At 33.2% G+C, this 20,205-nt stretch overlaps 1 protein-coding gene across 1 annotated transcript in view; it reads left to right on the forward strand.

The window, feature by feature from the left end:
* Positions 1 to 4,412: 4,412 nt before the first annotated feature.
* LOC134250413 (protein SFI1 homolog) overlaps positions 4,413 to 20,205 on the forward strand; it is a 30,963-nt gene continuing 15,170 nt past the window's right edge. Inside the window, exons 1-10 of the mRNA XM_062732773.1 lie at positions 4,413 to 4,749; positions 9,121 to 9,417; positions 10,754 to 10,825; positions 11,339 to 11,449; positions 14,563 to 14,657; positions 17,064 to 17,181; positions 17,728 to 17,830; positions 18,930 to 19,086; positions 19,321 to 19,482; positions 19,904 to 19,974. Of these exons, the coding sequence (XP_062588757.1) occupies positions 4,496 to 4,749; positions 9,121 to 9,417; positions 10,754 to 10,825; positions 11,339 to 11,449; positions 14,563 to 14,657; positions 17,064 to 17,181; positions 17,728 to 17,830; positions 18,930 to 19,086; positions 19,321 to 19,482; positions 19,904 to 19,974 (1,440 nt within the window). The 5' untranslated portion in view covers positions 4,413 to 4,495. The remainder of the gene's footprint in view (positions 4,750 to 9,120; positions 9,418 to 10,753; positions 10,826 to 11,338; positions 11,450 to 14,562; positions 14,658 to 17,063; positions 17,182 to 17,727; positions 17,831 to 18,929; positions 19,087 to 19,320; positions 19,483 to 19,903; positions 19,975 to 20,205) is intronic.

Below are 20,205 nucleotides of genomic sequence, written 5' to 3' on the forward strand. Positions count from 1 at the left end.
TCCTGTCAAGCTTAAAATCTATTAAACAAGTAAATAATATTCTTTTTTGTTTTAAAACCAAAAACTGCAGGTATTTATGAGATATAGTGTGGTATTGGTGACTCTCAATCACGTTCTTTACAGTCCGGATAAAGTTTTTCGTCGATAATCTTCTTCCCGTCCTCCCGTATAGCCTTTTTACAGAGGTCTAACGGTCTAAAATTTCAATTTGCTATTTGTGGACGAATGTCACAAATACCCTAGTTTACTACATGTTATATTATGCATATTTTGGATCTATGTTGGCCATATCTCGAGCATAACATAATTTAACAAAAGTGTGTTGCGCCATCAATTCAGGAGACGTCATTTTCACAGTCGTTTTCACGGGAATCGCATCAGAGAAAAATCACTATATTTCTGTTAGTACTTCAAATATCACGTCAGAAATCTAAATGCATAATAATAGAACAATTTAAAGATACATTTGAGAAAATTGTCGAAAAATATCGCGAATTATAGAAAATTAATGAGTCAAATTTTGGATTCCGCATGCTTTTGCTTCAATTTTTTTGTCTTGCTCCGTACCTCTCCATCAGCGATATCAATATACCGATAATTTTAGTAGAATTACTTTAAAATACAGAAATTTGGGCCAAAATTCATTGGAATTTTTAAGATACATATTTCTGTGAAGTTTCATAACTACATGACGCCCGTAAGAGTAAATAATAGCACAGTCCGCGTAATTTTTGAACGGCCCTCGTACAGCTACTGTTAAAAGGAGAACAAACATGCGCTGACTATGTATAAAGTCAGTAAAGAAAGTGGGCCTCCTCATTATCGTACGAAGATAAAAGAAATGGTGTTGACCCCAACCTCATGAAACAGATTCCTACATTGTAAATACATACTTCTATTTATTGTAATTAAGTAAAGTTATAGATTAGATGTTGATCATTTCTGCAATTGAAAGAAAAATGTCTGTTTTGAAAATTTATTTTGACCCAAATTTCGCATATCCTTAAAGGTACTTGGACACAGATTTGAAGTTATCACGAATTATATATTTTAAAAGCATTTCACACAAAAATTAATGAAAAATCTTTTTTCATTTAAAAGTTATTAAAACTTCAAAGTTTTTGGCGGGTTTGATTGACACATCCTTGCACTTTCACAAATTTTAACTTTATTCTTAACCCTTCGGAAAAGTGGCAATCTTTTTGTGTATTAATGAGAAATATTAAAATTTTAATCCAGAAAAACAATTTTATTCAGAGTAGAAATGTTACAAAGCAAAATTCCTTCACATGTACCGTCATTCCGAACTAAGTCTTGTGTGCAAATCGATCACACTCGTGTTATGTACACAGTTTTTGTAAACAGGGCAAGAGCTCTGTTATTGTTGATTGTTAACGATTCACCGGGTGCGTTCAAACGTCAAAGTCTGCTCACCACAACTGCACGGACTGACAATATCTTGTGTGTTTGTTTTGCTTTCGAACATGTCTACTCTGATTTTTCTGGATTATAGTATTAATATTTTTCATTTATACACAACAAGATTGCCACTTTTTAATATTAAGAGTAAACTTAAAAAAAGTGCAAGGATATCATTTGCAAACCCGAGAAAAATTTGAAGTTTTAATAACTTTTAAACGAAGTAAGATTTTTTTTATTAATTTTTGTGTAAAATGCTACTAAAATATACTAGAGGTACTGTGAGCAATGAGCTCACTAAATAAAACCCCCTGCACCTCATATAAATATAATGGCAGAATCCATGTTTTGTTCTGGAAAATCCAAAATATATGTCAGATCAAAAAATAAAATAGGAGGTGCACAATGACAATATGTAATAAAGATTCTGTGAAAGTTTCATTAAATTTCCTTCAGTGGTATGAGAGGAGTTGCGGATAAGAGATGGGTACCCTTAAAAGCGTAACAGACGGACGGACGGACAGACGGAAGGACGGTGGAGTTTTTGTATATACACGGATATTCCGATCTACATATATACCCTCCCGCTTTTCAAGCGGAAAATTCATAATAATGCTTTTAATATTATACAGAAAAAATTACCTTCAAATCTGTGTCCAAGTACCGTTAAGTGCAGTCATCCTTTTAAAACTTGTACCCACAACAATCCAGTCGAAACTGACACAAGTAGACGGACTTTTCAGAATATGTCCTTTATTTAATGAAATCTTTGGGTGATGTACTCCAAAGTTTAATAGAATATTTTTTTTCTTCTTCATTAATGTGAATAATGTGAACCATTATATTCATTTACGCAAGTAAAGACGAATACAATACAATGTTATGTTCTTATTTCTACTATTAATTACTTTTTTCTCAAGTACGCAAATCTACAAGGTCAAGGTCAAAGGGTCAAAGTTCTTGGTTTCCGATGAAAGGTCTTTCAACAAATAATATATATGTGAAGTATAAATGCCATAGTATCTACTGTTCAAAAGACATGGCCAAAGTAAAAGTTTAAAATTTTCATGTAAAAGTGGGTCAAACTCCAAGGTCAAGATCAAAAGGTCAAATTTGGTGGTACGGTACCCAAAGAAAGGTCTTGTCACAAGAAATACACGTGTGAAATATGAAAGTCATGGCTCCACTAAATCAAAAGTTATGGGCAAGGTTAAAGTTTTTGCGGACAAACAGACAAACAGAAAGACAAACGGACAGAGAGGCAGACAGACAGACAGACAGACAGACAATTTATCATTGAGTCAAATGCTGAAACTTGACGTTTACGGGGGCATAAAAATGTGTCAAGATCAAGACATTAAAATTATTCTGGATAGAATATTAATTTAGTTGAACAAGCAAATTCAAAGAATTGTGGTCTCCCGCTTTCGGTGCCTTTGTGGATGGGATGTTATTTTTTATGACATATTGTGTCAAATCTTGCAACAGGTAATGCACATGTCAAATACGAAAGCCCTATCTCTTCTCGATCAAAAGTTATAAGGAAGTGAAACACGGATGACCTCGTATGGCAAAATAGCGAAGATTAAACTTTTCTTAAATGCAAATTAAATATAAAATATTAAATATAAATTAAATTTGGTACCAAAAGTAGGGTAATCTCAGAGGAAATACGATTTTGAAATATGAAAACCCTAGCACCACTTGTTCAAAAGTTATGGTCAAGGATACGTTTTTGAAAGGTAGGTCAAAATCAAAGGTCAAAGGGTAAAGTTTTTAGTTTCTTTAGTTAAGAAAGTTCTTGCCACAAGTATTACATGTAAATAGGTGAAGTATGAGAGCCCTTACCCGAACCGTTCAAAAGTTATAGCCAAGGTTAAAGTTTATAAAACTAGGTCAGACTCCAAGGTCAAAGGATCAAATTTTTTATATCCAATAAAAGGTCTTGCTACAAGTATTACATTTGTGAAGTATGAAAGCCCTTGCCCGAACCGTTCAAATGTTATGGCCAGGGTTAAAGTTTTTTAAAAAGTAAGTCAAACTCCAAGTACAAGGTCAAAGTTGTTGGTATCCAATGAAAGGTTTTCTCACAAGGATTACATTTGTGAAGTATGAAAGCCCTAGCCTTTACCGTTTAAAAGCTATGGCTTAGGTTAATTTTTTTACATTAGTACGGAAATCTTCAAGGTCAAAAGGTCAAAGTTGTTGGTATCTAATGAGAGCTTTTGTTACAAGGATTACATATTTGAAATATGAAAACCCTAGTTTTCATCGTTCAAAAGTTATGGCCGAAGTAAAAGTTTGGATTTTTTTAGTAAAAGTGGGTCAAACTCGAAAGACAAGGTCAAAAGGTCAAATTTGGTGGTACCCAATGAAAGGTCTTGTCACAAGGAATACACATGTGAAATATGAAAATCATAGCTCCACTAAATCAAAAGTTGTGAGCAAGGTTTTTCTGTGACGGACAGACTGACAGACGGACAAACGAATGAGATTTATATTGTCCCCTAGATTTCGCGAAAGCGGGGGACAAAAAGTTATATCTTTATGAGAAACTTTAAATTTTCAGAATATGAAAAATACTGGAAAGTATTTTGATATCATGATATAATTTATTTATTTTCCCAAGTTTATTTGCCCGGTTTCATACTCTTTTTCTTTTCTTTTTATTTTCCTTCACGATGGAGATTCCTTTTAATGAACAACATAAATAAGGTCGGAGCATTGTGTAAATAATCAGTTTGAAATCTTTGAAATGCAACGATTTACATGTATTTACTATAGAAAGAAAATGAATTGTAATAAGAACAAGTTGACTGAAATGAAATTAATAGGCCTATATTGAATATTAATTAAATATATTATACAGTCTGTATATGTGAAAACACATGTATCTATGAATAAAAGAAAAACATTTGTGAGAAAACGTGTACAGTTTTTTCGGAATAAAGCTAGGATTGCATTGTCTAAAACCTCACGAAACACTTTGCAGTCGAGTTAACAATTTAATTTGTTTACAAACATGGCGGGCAAAATTTGTACCGTCGAAACTTGTTCAACAGAGATAATTTAAGAAATGGATGAAAGAAAGCAATATTTCCCCCTTACAATATCATCCCTACAGAGAAAAACCGTATCTGTCGATGTTCATAAACCAGATGTTTCTCAAAAGTCACCATCGAAAGCAGAAATTTTACAAGACTTAAACGAACACTTGGCCGTTCATGCTGAGCGAATGCGGTTACTCAATCGTGCCGAAGAGGGGCTTGTCAGTGACAGCTTTAGTCCGTACTCAGGTCGTAATTCTAGTCCTGGAGAAAACAAGGAAGTGTATGTAATTTTAGTATTTTTCCCTGCAACAGTATTTCAGAAAATGTGTAGTTTTAGCTGGCAATGGCATGTGCCAGTTTATTTACACTGTGTAATGCCGGCATATTGTAGTAATCTAACTAATGAATGTCAGACACATCAGCCCAACAACTCCTAGGCCTATTGATGTCTACGCCCAATGACACATTGGCACAAAAAGGTCAGCCCAAGATTTAAGCTTGGTTGGCCCAGTTTATAAGACACCGCCGCGGCTCTGCCCAAGCAAAATGTAACACAATGAGTGTTTAAATTATAAGTTTAATTGATAAATTAATTTGTACAGTACATTTATCTATGTTTAGATATTGTGTTATGAATCATAATTGATACTATCAATGTGTAGACCGACGGTCAATAATATCTTTAGGGGGAGTGACCTGGGACCTATGTCCGAAAAGTCTTTGTGTGAAATTTTCAAAACTTTGATATTTCTCTCCTGGCCACTTGCTTTAAATTTTAAGGCATTAAAATAAATACCTTTATATGCTTATTTTACACAAGAGCACGTGCAAAAACAGTGTGAAATGCTAAAAAATAGATTATTTACAGACATTATTTTTCTACAGAATAATCATGATAATGCGCAAAAAAAAAAAAAAAATGTCAAATCACATTCAAAATAACCTGAATTTAAAATAGCTGACTTGTATCTTTGAAATGAAGGCAAATTCATTGCAATTCATTCATATTGCATGAAAAATTATAATGGAGCACAATTTAAGTATCACCCCATTTTTCTACCGTATTTTTGACAATGCCTTCATGCATAATAGGCAATATCTTAGAAAGTCTTTGTGTGAAAATAGTGTAATTCATAAGTTTTATAGAAATAGATTAACTTTTTATTTTAGTAAAGAAAAAAGTATAGTATACCTTCGTGATAAAATAAACAAGAAATTTGAAGTTTTCTTTAATTTTCATACTCTTTTGTCATAAATATTGACCTTTCTGCACTAAGACAGAGGTATGTAAGCACTGACGAACATCTGAATATTAAACTATTTTGCGGAAAACAAGTATTCTACTTTGATTAGTAACAATTTACACTGATATAATCTTTTATTCTTGATTCCGATTGTTCTGTACATGCCCCCTTTCCCCGTCAACAACTAATACTTATCTATTAGTACAATTAAATCTGCTGATAAATATTAAAGCAGTATAGGTACACATACATTTTTAAAAAAATCTTATTTCAATTTTCAAAAACAGTTAATGTAATGATTAAATTACTTATAAACATATTTTCCTGTTTTAAACCGCTTTCTTTGCTGAATTTTATATTTTCTTTTTGCGCTTATATCAGCATATTATTGATGTATCTTTTCAAAACTTAAATAGCTATATGAACTATCAACCAACGGAAGAGAATTCTAATATTAACAAACTCATTAATATTATCATTAACTAGGGCTGTCACGGTTCCAAAATTTTTCGGGTCGGGTCGGTTCTGGTTTTTTTAGGTTCGGGTTTCTCGGGTCGGGTAGGTAATGGAAGAAAAGCTCATATTTTCAACCATAAAAAGAATATTTTCATTTAATCTTAGAAATAGCAACATTATAACTAGTTTAAAGTAGCCTTCTGACTAGACAACAATTGTACCAAATTATTTAAATCACCTTATAATTACAATGTACTAACAAGTCTCTCGTTTTTGACGCCATTTTTGTAGTAAAATCTACTCTATTTTACAAATCGGATAGTCAAAGAATTGAAAAAAAATTCTAATGCGTACCCGACCCAAATTAATTGTTCCGGGTCATTTCGGGTACCCGTGACAGCCCTATCATTAACAATTATTAGTAATGAATAAATTTTCTTTTTGAAACTTGTGTATGTTATTGACTATTTACAATGTTAGGCCTAAATCACAGAACTTAGCGAAAGTCAACAGGTATAAAAAGAAACATTGCTATTGTGACATCAAATAACGCTGTTATGAGTTTGACGTAGAACGACATAGGTCCCCCCTTAATTAAGAAACTCTGGGAGATTGGATACAATAAGAGAGCATCTTCAATCATTTGACGGACAATTAGTTTTTACAATGTGCTGTTCTCGAATATTGACACTTTCCAATCAGACTTTGTGCAAAGCTGCAGCCATCTAATTAACTGAAGAATGTGCAAGGTACACACTGTAAACAGTGGACATTGTTGTATCCTATAAGGAGATGTGAGACAGAGCCTCAGTGAGGGGCGGACTATACATGTATTAATATAAAATGAAGTGACTCTCTAACTAACTAATTGCTACATGTTTCACCATATACATGATCCCTATGATGCAGCATCTTGTACAAAAGATGTGCGCACTGAGTATCAATAGTTTTTAACATCCTAGCTCTTAGACGAACTATGAGAGCTTTTTACCATCTTAGCTCCGAGACGAACTATGAGAGTGTTTACAAACTTAGCTCTGAGACCTTTGTGAAGCAATGACTATGTGAGATTTCACCATCCTGGCTCCGAGATCTTTGTAATTGAACTTTTCATGTACTATTGTTTTTGCTGCGACTTTTACAATAAAACCATAAACTTAACAGAAGTCCTCTTAATCCAAACACATTGGCTAATTGTGTTATAAAAATTTCATTGCGAAAATATATTACATTTCCTTTTTCAGAATTTGCGAATTAAGTGAAATATTTATTGAAAAAAGTAAACGAATAAACTTGTTTTTCTTACTTATATAAAAATAATCTCCCAAGGGCTTATAAATTTATAAATTGAAATTTATGATAGTCAAAGAATGAGAAGACGTAATTAAGGTGCTAAATGCCATGTGCAAAACTATGAAAGAAGAATGAAATAGCCCATTGGAAAATCTCATTTTAAAGTGCCCAAGTGGGAAAGACCATAGACAAATTGGGACTGTCCAAAGCAAAACACAAAAAAAGTACCGGTAAACACGAAAAAAAAATGCACCTGTTTTTATTCATATTTATTTATTTGTTCGTATATATATATAAGTATATGTATCTGTTACATTTTCATTATTACCTCGTGAAAATAAAGTATAAATTCAGTGTCCCTGCTTAATGCTTTTCACAAAAATCTGTACCCTGTTTATATTCAGATACTTTGTATACGTAAACTTCATTCTGCAGACCAGTTTATGTCAGTCTGTGAAGGACACAAACTCAAAAATCATCTTTGTAGCTTTTCAGTTATATATTATACAATTATAGACTCTTTTGGTGTTGAATATGGTTTGTTATTCACCAGAAAAATATTCATATTGACCGAGGCAAATGCTGACACCCTTTTCATTAACAAATTTCCATTGCTGAAAGAAATGTCCAGATAACAGTTTGTCACCTCTGTGTTTTCCTCTCCGAGTTTCGCTGTATAAGACGTCCAAATGTTTAAAAATAATCCTGCAATAGGTTTGTATAATATTTTTGCTGCTGACAGATACATAGCTCGCTGTGGTCATTGCAACCATTGATTACAAAGTTGTTTGAGGTATTGATTATGTCATCACAATGCTGCTGTACGCGCATTGACCCTCCGGTAAATACGACCTCAAATCCTGTGAATATGTAGTGTTATGTTTGCGCTTATATAGGGAATATAAATAGACTATATAATAATTTATTCAGTTCTGCTGTATTAAGAATTTGAATCTGTATAATACACAAGTACTTATGTTAATTGCAAAATTAATCTTCTGCATTTTATATATTTAGTGCCTATTTTATACAAATTGTTACCGATTCGATTATTATCCATTGATTAGAGTAAACTGATGCTGCCAAGTAATCAATTATGATTTTCAACCAATTTGACAACACTACGGCGGCATTAATCCCTCAAGCCAAAAATAAAAGAAAAAGAAAAGTTCAAATGTAGTCCATTAAATTCCTCTCCATCGATAATTGACCTACATATGTATATGTATCTCTGATGTATTTATGAAGAGAAAATTTCTACTATGTTAAAATATAGTATTACTTAGCATTATATCTCACATTTCCACAAGAGAAAGATGCAAAGGACTATATGGCTAACTTTTATTAAGTTATAGAAAGCCGAGGTGTTGTTGGGCTGAGATGTTGTCTACAGTAGTACCGTAAATCTGGAAATTTTTGCTGTAGATAAATTTTTAGCAAATTTGCGAGTTTATTGCATTCGCAAAAATATTTTTCTTAAAAATAAATTACCAATAAGAAAATGTAAACAAAGCAGTGGTCATTCGCAAAATTTTGAAACGTAAAAATTAATCAACAGCATTTTGACCCGAATTCGCAAAATAAAATTGACGTAAAAATTTCCAGATTGACGGTAATAGATTCCATTGTTATACATAACTTTACTTTTAAACTTACAGATCTTCCAAGAATGTAAATGATGATAAAGAAACAAATATATCTAAAATCCCAGTGCTTTCCAAAAGACAGAAAAGAAGGGAAAAAGAAAATCTCTCAAAGACATCAATGAAACCTGACCTGATGAAAACTACCACACTGGAGATTCACTGTGTGCCTGAGAGAGCTGCTCAGAAAACTGACAAGCAACAGAGGAGGAAAGGGGTTCCACGGGGAAAGAAGAGCGGGGTCCAGATAAAGAATTACAGGGCAGACTACACATGGAATAGAGGAGGAAGGTTAAAGGAACTCAGGATTAGGTAAAGTCCTACACCTAACATTTAACCCAGGATTAGGTAAAGACCTACACCTAACATTTAACCCAGGATTAGGTAAAGACCTACTCCTAACATTTAACTCAGGATTAGGTAAAGTCCTACTCCTAACATTTAACTCAGGATTAGGTAAAGTCCTAACCTAACATTTAACTCAGGATAAGGTAAAAACCTACACCTAATATTTAACTCAGGATAAGGTAAAATCCTACACCTAACATTTAACTCAGGATAAGGTAAAAACCTACACCTAACATTTAACTCAGGATAAGGTGAAGACCTACGTCTAACATTTAACTCAGGATTGGGTAAAGACCTACACCTAACATTTACCTCAGAATTAGGTAAAGTCCTACACCTAACATATAACTCGGGATAAGGTAAAATCCTACACCTAACATTTAACTCAGGATAAGATAAAAGACCTACACCTAACATTTAACTCAGGATGAGGTAAAGTCCTACTCCTAACATTTAACTAAGGTTAAGGTAAAGACTTACACTTAACATTTAATCAGGATAAGATAAAAGACCTACACCTAACATTTAACTCAGGATAAGGTAAAGACTTACACCTAACATTTACCTCAGAATTAGGGAAAGTCCTACTCCTAACATTTAACTCAGGATGAGGTAAAGTCCTACTCCTAACATTTAACTAAGGTTAAGGTAAAGACTTACACTTAACATTTAATCAGGATAAGATAAAAGACCTACACCTAACATTTTAGTCAGAATTAAATAAAGATGCCCTACACCTAATATTTTGCTCCGGATTAAGCAAAAACCTATACCTAACATTTTCACTTAGGATAGAGTAAATTCCTAGACCTAGCATTTAGCCCAGGTTTAAGTAAAGATGCCCGACACCTAATATTTCACTCAGAATTAGGTAAAGACTTACACCTATAATTTCACTCAGGATTAAGTAAAGACCAAAACCTAACATTTCACTAAGGATTAGGTAAGAGCTACAACATTTTACTCAGGATTAAGTAGAGAATTACAACATTTAACTCAGTATAAGTAATGACCTACACATAATATTTCACTCAGGATTAAGGTAAGTGTTACAACATATGACTCAGGATTAAGTAAAGGCAACAGGGGTGGAAATACCAGTTCATTAAAATATTTACATTACACATGTTTTTTTTGCATTTAAAGTGATTAGTGAATGGAAATCTATGGCATTAAAAAACATAAAACAGAGAGGGGTCAAAAGGTTACCGGTAAAGCATGCACTCTTTATTTTGTTTTATTAGGATCATATTATAAAGATTAACATTTATGAAACATATTATTTACAAAATATTTACAGGCATTTAGCAAGGAAATTTTCCAACATTTGGAAAACTAAAGCTTTTGGGAGAGTGCTTCCATCTGTAGCAAGGTCAGTATTTCATACACGGTATAAGATTCAGCTCTTGCTTTTTATATGTTTTTATTTATAATTTTAAATTTCATTTTCTAAGATAAAGCTACAAATATTGAAATTTTTTTATTTCTACATAAAGCTACTGGTTGATTGATTGGTTACGTAAAAAAAAAAATCACATGTGGGGCAGGACAGCAAGAGATGGAAGTGGGCTTGGTTTGTAGCACCTGAATTTAGGATATCAGGAAAATGTAAAGAATAACTGTCTGATATTTTGTAATGATGATCAAGCAATTGGCTTGCATAATAATTATGGTGGAAGCCAATTGCTGGATCTCATCTTTAAACCAAATATTAGACAGTTTAATTTTTAGGAATTTGTTTGCCACTTTTGATTTCTCTCTTGCTGTATCTGAGGATCCCTATATAAATCTGCTAACTTGGTCACTGTTCAGTGCAATCAATCATCACTGGTGTAGATGGACAACACTGAGACAGGTGTACAACTAATGTGTTTTGAATTAACAGGCGACATTATGAGACACACTTGGTCAGACAAGTATACAGGGAGTGGCATGCCATGTGGTGGGAAGTCAGAAAAGAATGGAGGTTGATGGTGCGAGCAGAATGTCATCACAGGTAAATATAGCACAAGGCCAGAGGTCATATCATCCAAAAAAAAAAAAAACAGATTACAGGCTGGACTAGTAGGCCTCTCAACTAATTTTTCAAGTTACACATATGGTAAAAACCATTTGATACATAAATCTGTAGGTACATGAAATTCTCAATAAAGATTATAAACTATACAAAAATTTAATTAAATCCTAAAAAAGTAAACTGTTATACTCCCCTCAAACGAACTTAAGGGGGGGTATATCGGAATCACCATGTCCATCTGTCTGTAGACGAGATTTTGTGCGGACATTTTCTCAGAAACTATTGGAAGGATTTGTCTGTAAATTTGTACACATATTATTCACCATATGAAGGTGTTCACATGGTATTATCATCTTGATTGGATGATTATTTTGTATTTTTCAGGTGTTTTTTTTATTTTTATTTTGTTTTGTGCAGACCATTTCTCGGAAACTATTGCAAGGATTTATCTTAAAATTTGTACACTTATTATTCACCATATGAAGGTGTGCACCTGAAATTTTCAACTTTATTTTTTTATTTTTCTGCATTTTACTGGTTTTATTTTTTATTTTAATTGACTCATTCATTTTGGGTTCACGTGTAAAGATTCAGACATAGTATCTAGAATATCTGTACAAAAATGTGAACTACAGCTAAAAACTACTCATTAAAACTAATAAGTAGAAACATCATCAAGTGTTAAAAACAGTTTTTACATTACACAGAAGATAATGTACATTCATTTGTCTCTTGGGAGTAATGTCTGGATTTTGTTTAATATAATTTTTTTCTCAGCAATCAGTTTGCAGAGTGTCATGACACATAGTTGCAATTTATTTTTTTTATTGCCTGACGTCACGGCATCAGGCTGTATAAGGATTGATATTTCCAAGATCCGAAACTGTGCGATCATATCTAGAGAGCTAGATTTTGTGCAAGCTGATTTACACTGGAATTCTTTACCTGCATTTTAAAAGAAAAAAGTTTTCAGAAAAAAGAATGATATAACTGATGCAAAAAAATGCAGTGTTTACTTCCTTTACTCTTTTTGCATGGAACAGATTATTCCATGTGATTCGCCGTTTGAAAAATGTCTAAAATGTGTATCCTTTTTTCTGACATTTTATGGCTTTACTGGATCAGTCCATTTATATTCTACATCAAACTTTGGGGTGAAATGCATCTTTTCGCGCCAAATGTCACTAGAAAGCTATCTTCGCGCCTTTTCCTTGGATTGTTCTATTGTATGCAACTTTGGGTGTGCTAACTTCCATGGAATTAAATAAAGTTTGTCCTTTTAACATTTTATGGCTATAATTAATAATCTCAGAAATTCTGGAATCTACAAAGTTTTATATCATTCTTTAAAACAACATATCGTATACATCAGTATATGGACATGCAACACTAAGAAATGATTTTTCGACGTTTTTTTCTAAACGTTTACAGTTTGAGTAAACGTTTATTCCATAAATGGACTAGTCTAATAATAATAAAAACAAATTTGTTTTAGTGCATGATCTATTATATGTCTCTGTTCAGATGCACACAATTAAATAAGAAACAGAATGAAAACTCACGGGCTAACTTTTCTTTCCACAAAGGACCTAAATATAAAATTTACATATTTTGATTAAATAATATATAATACATTTTTTTACAAGTCCCCCCCCCTTTGAAAAAAAAAATAATGAACAGGTCTTGTTTTACTTTTACTTCAGAGGAGAAATTACATCTTTACAAAATTTCTTTAATTATAAACAAACCAATCTTTAGGTAAAATGTGTACAATGCATGATTTGATAACAGATTTTAAATAATAATGACCAACAAACATTTGTAATAACAACTCATACTTATATTAAATGAAAGAATTGAAATCAATTTAGATCCAAGGGCAGAGCCATCACTCCACTTGAATATCCCCCTCCTCAGAATAACAACTCTTTAAACGTTTACAAAATTCGTAAACGTTTCACCCTTATCTCACATACTTATTGGCTTAGAATCTTCAATCTTTGTCATTACCTTTACTATTGAAAATTTCCACTGAAAGGTAGGTCATTGTGACCCCCTTATGTTTTTTTCCTACTTTATTAAAATGATATTCAGTTATAATTGGCTAGTATTCATCAAACTTTGGAAGTTGATGGAAGTTGGCCTTGGGAAAAGGGTTAGAGGCTTCAAATAGAAGTGATAGGTTGTACAATTTATCGAAATAGGCGATTCAAGGCCCTTGGGCCTCTTGTTTATTTTTCTGCATTTTATTTTTTATTTTTATTGACTCATTCATTTTGGGTTCATGTGTAAAGTTTCAGACATAGAATCCAGCTTAAAACTACTCATTAAAACTAACAAAAAGAAACATCATCAAGTGTTAAAAACAGTTTTTACATTACACAGAAGATAATGTACATTCATTTTTTTTTTCTCATGGGACTAATGTCTGGACATGCATCCAGTTAAAGATAAATTAATGAGTTTGGTGTACAAGTTAAATAAAATCAAAGTTTTAATTATACAAGGTTCTCAAAATAAAAAGTTAGGATATGTTTCAAACCCACAAAAGTACCTTCCTCTCAAAAATTTATCAAAGCACTTAATTCTGGATGCAGATAAATTGATTGATTATCAAAATTAATTTGATTTTGTTTAATATGATTTTTTTTTTAAAAAGCTGTTGCACTTTATTTTTTTGTGAAATAAAAATGTTACAATGGAATTTACAATGTGTTAGTATTGGTGTTTTATCTGGTTGCACCTTTGTTTCATTCATTAAAAGATATAATGAGCAATTATTTTCACTGTTAATTTTTGTTAGAAAATTGAACACCTCTTAGATCCATAAAATATTTGTGAATTGGCACCTTCTCTGAAAAACCTGGTGGGGTTATTTGTCCCTTTTGGACAGCTGTAGTTAATATTTGATCTGTAAAAAGTAACTCAAGAGTAAAAACGATCAACAAAGTGCCAATTTATGAGTTATTGTTTATAGAAAAGACATATAGGCTGCTTCTTTGTTAGATAAATTAAATTTTTGGCTAATTTCTTGCAATATATTTTTAAACATAATGTTTTCAATTTCAATTTTCTCTTTTAACATGTTTAAGATATGTGGTTTGGAGTAAAGTGTTTGAAGCTTGGAGGCTCTATGTACTCTATCAGAAGGCTACTGCAGAAAAAATGGAGCTTGCTACAACCATTAGTAAGTGGTGAACTATCTATTACAATTACAATATTTTAAAATCATGAATCTCTCCACCCCCTAACAATTAGATTCAGTTGACTTATACGGTGAAGTGTAGATTACAATGTGTGCTGTAGAGTACATTTACAATGTGTTTGAATTTCTGCAACTTCTCCCTCTAAAATTATAAAGAATTTTGCTTTGAGTTGATAAATTATGTTGTAGTGTAAATTAAAATACATTAAAACACACTTATAGTGAAGTGCCAAGGAGAGGCAATTTTGCTTTTATATAAATGTAATTTGTTATATCTGTCAGTAAGTTCATAATATATTTTGAAGCCACGGGGAAATAAAAATCACTTCGATTAAAGCATCAATTTGTTATAAGTATGTATGCTACAAGCATGTTTTACTATATGTGATAAAGGGTAGATTTAAGAGGGCATGGTGGTTGTGGCTATTTTTAGAAGTTGTTTTTGATCTCTTTGAGAAGAAGTGCTCCATATAAAGATAAACAAAAGTAATTAAATTGTAAAACTATTATGTACATGTATAAAATTTTTCTTTGCCAAGTGATGGTTGACAGGCAGAAGATTTTTTTTACATAGAAATATAAAAAAATAAGTTATATCAAATTGGTTATTTGTTAAGAATAACAAAGTCATAAGTGATCATATTTATATGGAAGCATCCTCAGCCGAAGGCTCAAGTCAAGCTTTTCTGATCAAAATTTGTCCGTTGTCTGTCGTCGTTGTAGTCGTTGTCGTTGTCGTCGTCGTAAACTTTTCACATTTTCAATGGCCAACCAAAGTGGGCCAATTTAATCAAAATATGGCACAAATTCTTGGGTGAAAAAATTTGTTCAAAAAAGGGCAAGCCCTTTTTAACTGGAGATAAGGTTTACTTTTGAGAAAAATTAATGGCATTTTTTAAAAATTTCTTTTTATCCTAGCCACTGGGCCAGGAAAGATGGAACTCATATGGAATCATGGGCCTCTTGTAGTATAAATGTAAGTTTGTTATATCATGTCAGTAAGTTCATAATATATTTTGGCCACCCCAAGTAAAAACATAGGAATATATAGCAAAAATTTTTAAAAATCTTCTGCAAGCATGTTTTACCACTGTGATAAAGGAAAGATGAAACTCATGTGGTTGTGGCTATTTTTAGAAGTTTGTTTTTGATCTCTTTGAGAAGAAGTGCTCCATATAAAGATAAACAAAAGTAATTAAATTGTAAAACTATTATGTACATGTATAAAATTTTTCTTTGCCAACCACAGGGCCAGGAAAGATGAAACTAAAAAATGTAAGTTATATCTGATGGTTAGTGTAGATTCAATTTTGTTCATAATTTTACATTATTTCCTTGTCTAGGGTGGGGCCACAAATGGCAAATCTCAAGTTTTACATAGGAATATATAGGAAAAATCTTTAAAAGTCTTCTTAACAGAACCACTGGGCCAGGAAAGATGAAACTCATGTGGAATCATCCTCAGGTAGTGTAGATTCAATTTTGTTCAAATCATGACTTTTGGGCTAGGGTGGGGATAATGGCCGCACCCAAGTTTTACATAGGAATAAATAGGAAAAATCTTTAAAAATCTTCTTCTCCAGAACCACAGGGCCAGGAAAGATGAAACTCATGTTGAATCATGCTCAGGTAGTGTAGATTCAAGTTTGTTCAAATCATGACCCCCGGGGCTAGGGTGGGGCCAAAATGGCCAACCGAAGTTTAACATAGGAATATATAGGAAAAATATTTAAAAATCTTTTTCTCCAGAACCACTGGGCCAGGAAAGATGAAACTCATGTGGAATCATGCTCAGGTAGTGTAGATTCAAGTTTGTTTAAATCATGACCCCCCGGGGCTAGGGTGGGGCCAAAATGGCCGACCCAAGTTTTACATAGGGATATATAGGGAAACCTTTAAAAAAATTTCAAGTACTTCAAAACTATGATTAGTGATATTTATACGGAATCATCCTCAGGCAGTGTAGATTCTAGTTTGTTCAAATGATGAATGCCTGGAGGGGGGGGGGGGGGTAAATTCAAGCCCGATGTGCTCAGGTGAGCGCTGTGGCCCCTAGGCCTCTTGTTCATAATTTTACATTATTTCCTTGTCATGAACACTAGGGCCACAGTTTGTCAAATGTCAAAGATTCTTGTTTAAAAATTCTTTCATTGAAAGTGGCTATGCATAACATGATTTTCTGGGATGAGAAAAAATTGTAAGTTGTCATGCATTGATTATAATTACGGTCAAACCTCATAATCTTGAATTGATGGGGCAAAGGAAATACTTTTGGGATATGGAATTTTAGATATTGGTTTTCATGACACTGAAGTTCAACTGTATATTGTATAAATTCCCTTGACAGTTTGTTTTTTTCTTTTTACCATTCATTTCCTTTCTTTGCAGGTAACAAAGCAATTCTAGGCAGGAGTCTTAAACACTGGAAGGATTTTGTTAATATCCAGAGAGGAAAGAAGAAAATTAAAGCAGAGGCAGACAGCCATTATCACCACGTGTTAACTAGGTAAAATATCTGCTAATTTAAATTTGTAAACTAGGTAAAAAAAAAACTGCCAAAGTGTTAGCTAGGAAAAAAAATCTGCTAAAATGTTAATTGGTTAATATTTTAATGAAGTACAAAATATTCTCTTCTCATTCAACTATGGCCTGAATGGGAGAGGATCGTACGTACCTTGTTTGTAAATTTCATACCTGGCATGGCTTCACCTAGCCAGGTCCAAAATTTACTATCCAAGTATCATCCCATACCCTGTCACTACAAAATTATATAATTTATAATACCAAATTCAATCCAGATTCATAAAATTTTATCCCACTCTTTGCGATATGGTGGGATTCATTTTTGTACAAATCTGATTTCAACTTCCTATTTATCTTGGCATTTGTCCATACCAAATTTCTTTCGAAACTTAATTAGTGTTTATTCATATGAGAGTGTTTATTCACATTAGAGCGATGGTATAACAAGTGAGCATAACCGCACAGCCTTCTTATGATAATTTTGTTGGTGTACTTATGATATTTAATTAATGTTTATTTCTGTTGATAGGTTAGTGTGGATTAAATGGAAGGAGCAGTACAGTCTTCAGCAAGAGAGACATGAAATGGAAGTAGTGGCTTTACAGTTCTGGGCCTACAGAATTCAGGCACAGGTAATTACAGGCATACAGAATTCAGGCACAGGTGAGTACAGGCATACAGAATTCAGGCAAAGGTAAGTACAGGTATACAGAATTCAGGCAAAGGTAAGTACAGGTATACAGAATTCAGGCAAAGGTTTATACAGGCATACAGAATTCAGGCACAGGTAAATACAGGCCTACAGAATTCAGGCACAGGTTGGTACAGGCCTACAGAATTCAGGCACAGATTGGTACAGGCCTACAGAATTCAGGCATAGGTAAGTACATGCATACAGAATTCAGGCACAGGTAAGTACAGCCATACAGAATTCAGGCACAGGTAAGTACAGGCATACAGAATTCAGGCACAGGTAAGTACAGGCATACAGAATTCAGGCACAGGTTAATACAGGCATACAGAATTCAGACACAGGTAAGTACAGGCATACAGAATTCAGGCACAGGTAAGTACAGGCATACAGAATTCAGACACAGGTAAGTACAGGCATACAGAATTCAGGCACAGGTATTAGTACAGGCCTACAGAATTCAGACACAGGTAAGTACAGGCCTACAGAATTCAGGCACAGGTATTAGTACAGGCATACAGAATTCAGGCACAGGTAAGTACAGGCATACAGAATTCAGGCACAGGTAAATACAGGCATACAGAATTCAGGCACAGATTGGTACAGGCATACAGAATTCAGGCACAGGTAAGTACAGCCATACAGAATTCAGGCACAGATTGGTACAGGCCTACAGAATTCAGGCACAGGTATTAGTACAGGCATACAGAATTCAGGCACAGATTGGTACAGGCCTACAGAATTCAGGCACAGTATTAGTACAGGCCTACAGAATTCAGGCACAGATTGGTACAGGCCTACAGAATTCAGGCACAAGTATTAGTACAGGCCTACAGAATTCAGGCACAGATTGGTACAGGCCTACAGAATTCAGGCACAAGTTAATACAGGCATACAGAATTCAAACTTAGGTAATGATATCATCTGACAGGTACAAGTAATTATTCTTACGGTCAGATTTTACTTACTTTATGTGATTATGTTTAGAAAAAATTATCCTAATGCAATAAACAAATTCAGAAGTAATTTTTTTTTATCAGCACTGGTTGATTTGGTCAGACAGACTTAAAAAGAAGCGCCAGATTTACCACAGACATGCTCTGTCTCTCAGACACTACCAACAAACCGTTAAGAGGAGGTGTTTTATTGCTTGGACTCAGTATTGGCTGCAGAAACGAGACAGGAAAAGACAGAAAGGTATTGATACTGAAGAAACAAGTCAGAAAAATATGGAATCTTACTTAAATAAAAAAAGCTTTTTGTTCATTCAAAGATTTGAGTTTTTATACAGAATCTATGTTTTATAGATTATGCAGATAAAGACTATGCCCAGAGCTTGAGATATCAGATAGTATATCCTGTTTTATAGATTATGCAGATAAATACTATGCCCAGAGCTTGAGATATCGGATATTTTATCCTGTTTTATAGATTATGCAGATAAATACTATGGCCAGAGCCTGAGATATCAGACGTTTTATACCTGGCGGAGGCAGTATGAGCTCCATCAGTCCATTAAATCCCACCAGCACCACATTGAAGTCCTGGCCGCGCGGTTCCAGAGGAGGCGGTACTTCCAGATCTGGAAACTTTGTATCCTTGTCTGTCTGTATCAGAAATGATGTCCTTGTGCTCATAATTTCTCTTGTGTTATGTGTTGTGTGGTATATGTGTGTTTAATAAATTGTATGATAAGGTTTACATTACGAACACTAATTTCATCCAAATGTTAGGTTATTATGACAGAGTTTACAGTGTGATTACCTTAAACCTGCTGTTTGGTACATTTTGATTTTCTGATAAGACTCGGTGCAAATGAAGGTCTCCTTTTTATTGAAGTACAGTAATGTTTGATGAAGTTAAGGCTCTCTTGTAAATATTTATATCTACAAAGATATTTAAGCCATCATAATCAGATTTTTTTTTTAATCTTAAAGTTTGAAATCTCTACATGGAAATGAAATTAAAATTTTCTACAAAGTATGAAAATTTTCCTTGACCAAGTGGTTTCTAGACATGTTGATACAAGAACAAGAGAAAGAGAAGATGCTTAAAGCAGAGGTGCATTACAGGAAAAAATTGATGGTATGTTTTTTTTAAAATTAGTACTTAATTATCAGTGCAAGCTATAATAGTTTTAATATAATAAAGATTTAGTGGACAGATTATTTCTCTGGTCTTTCGATTAGAGGGAAAATGGAAATATACAATTGCTAGCTTTAAGTATGTACACATAATCTCAGGATATTCTCAAAAACGTGTCACTTGTTTAGACATTATTACATATAAAATCAGAATTATTTTATCTTTAAGTTT

This window comes from Saccostrea cucullata, unplaced genomic scaffold (assembly GCF_032062105.1).
Source record: "Saccostrea cucullata isolate Sc308-1 unplaced genomic scaffold, CSIRO_AGI_Scuc_v1 ctg102, whole genome shotgun sequence".
Classification (NCBI taxonomy): domain Eukaryota; kingdom Metazoa; phylum Mollusca; class Bivalvia; order Ostreida; family Ostreidae; genus Saccostrea; species Saccostrea cuccullata.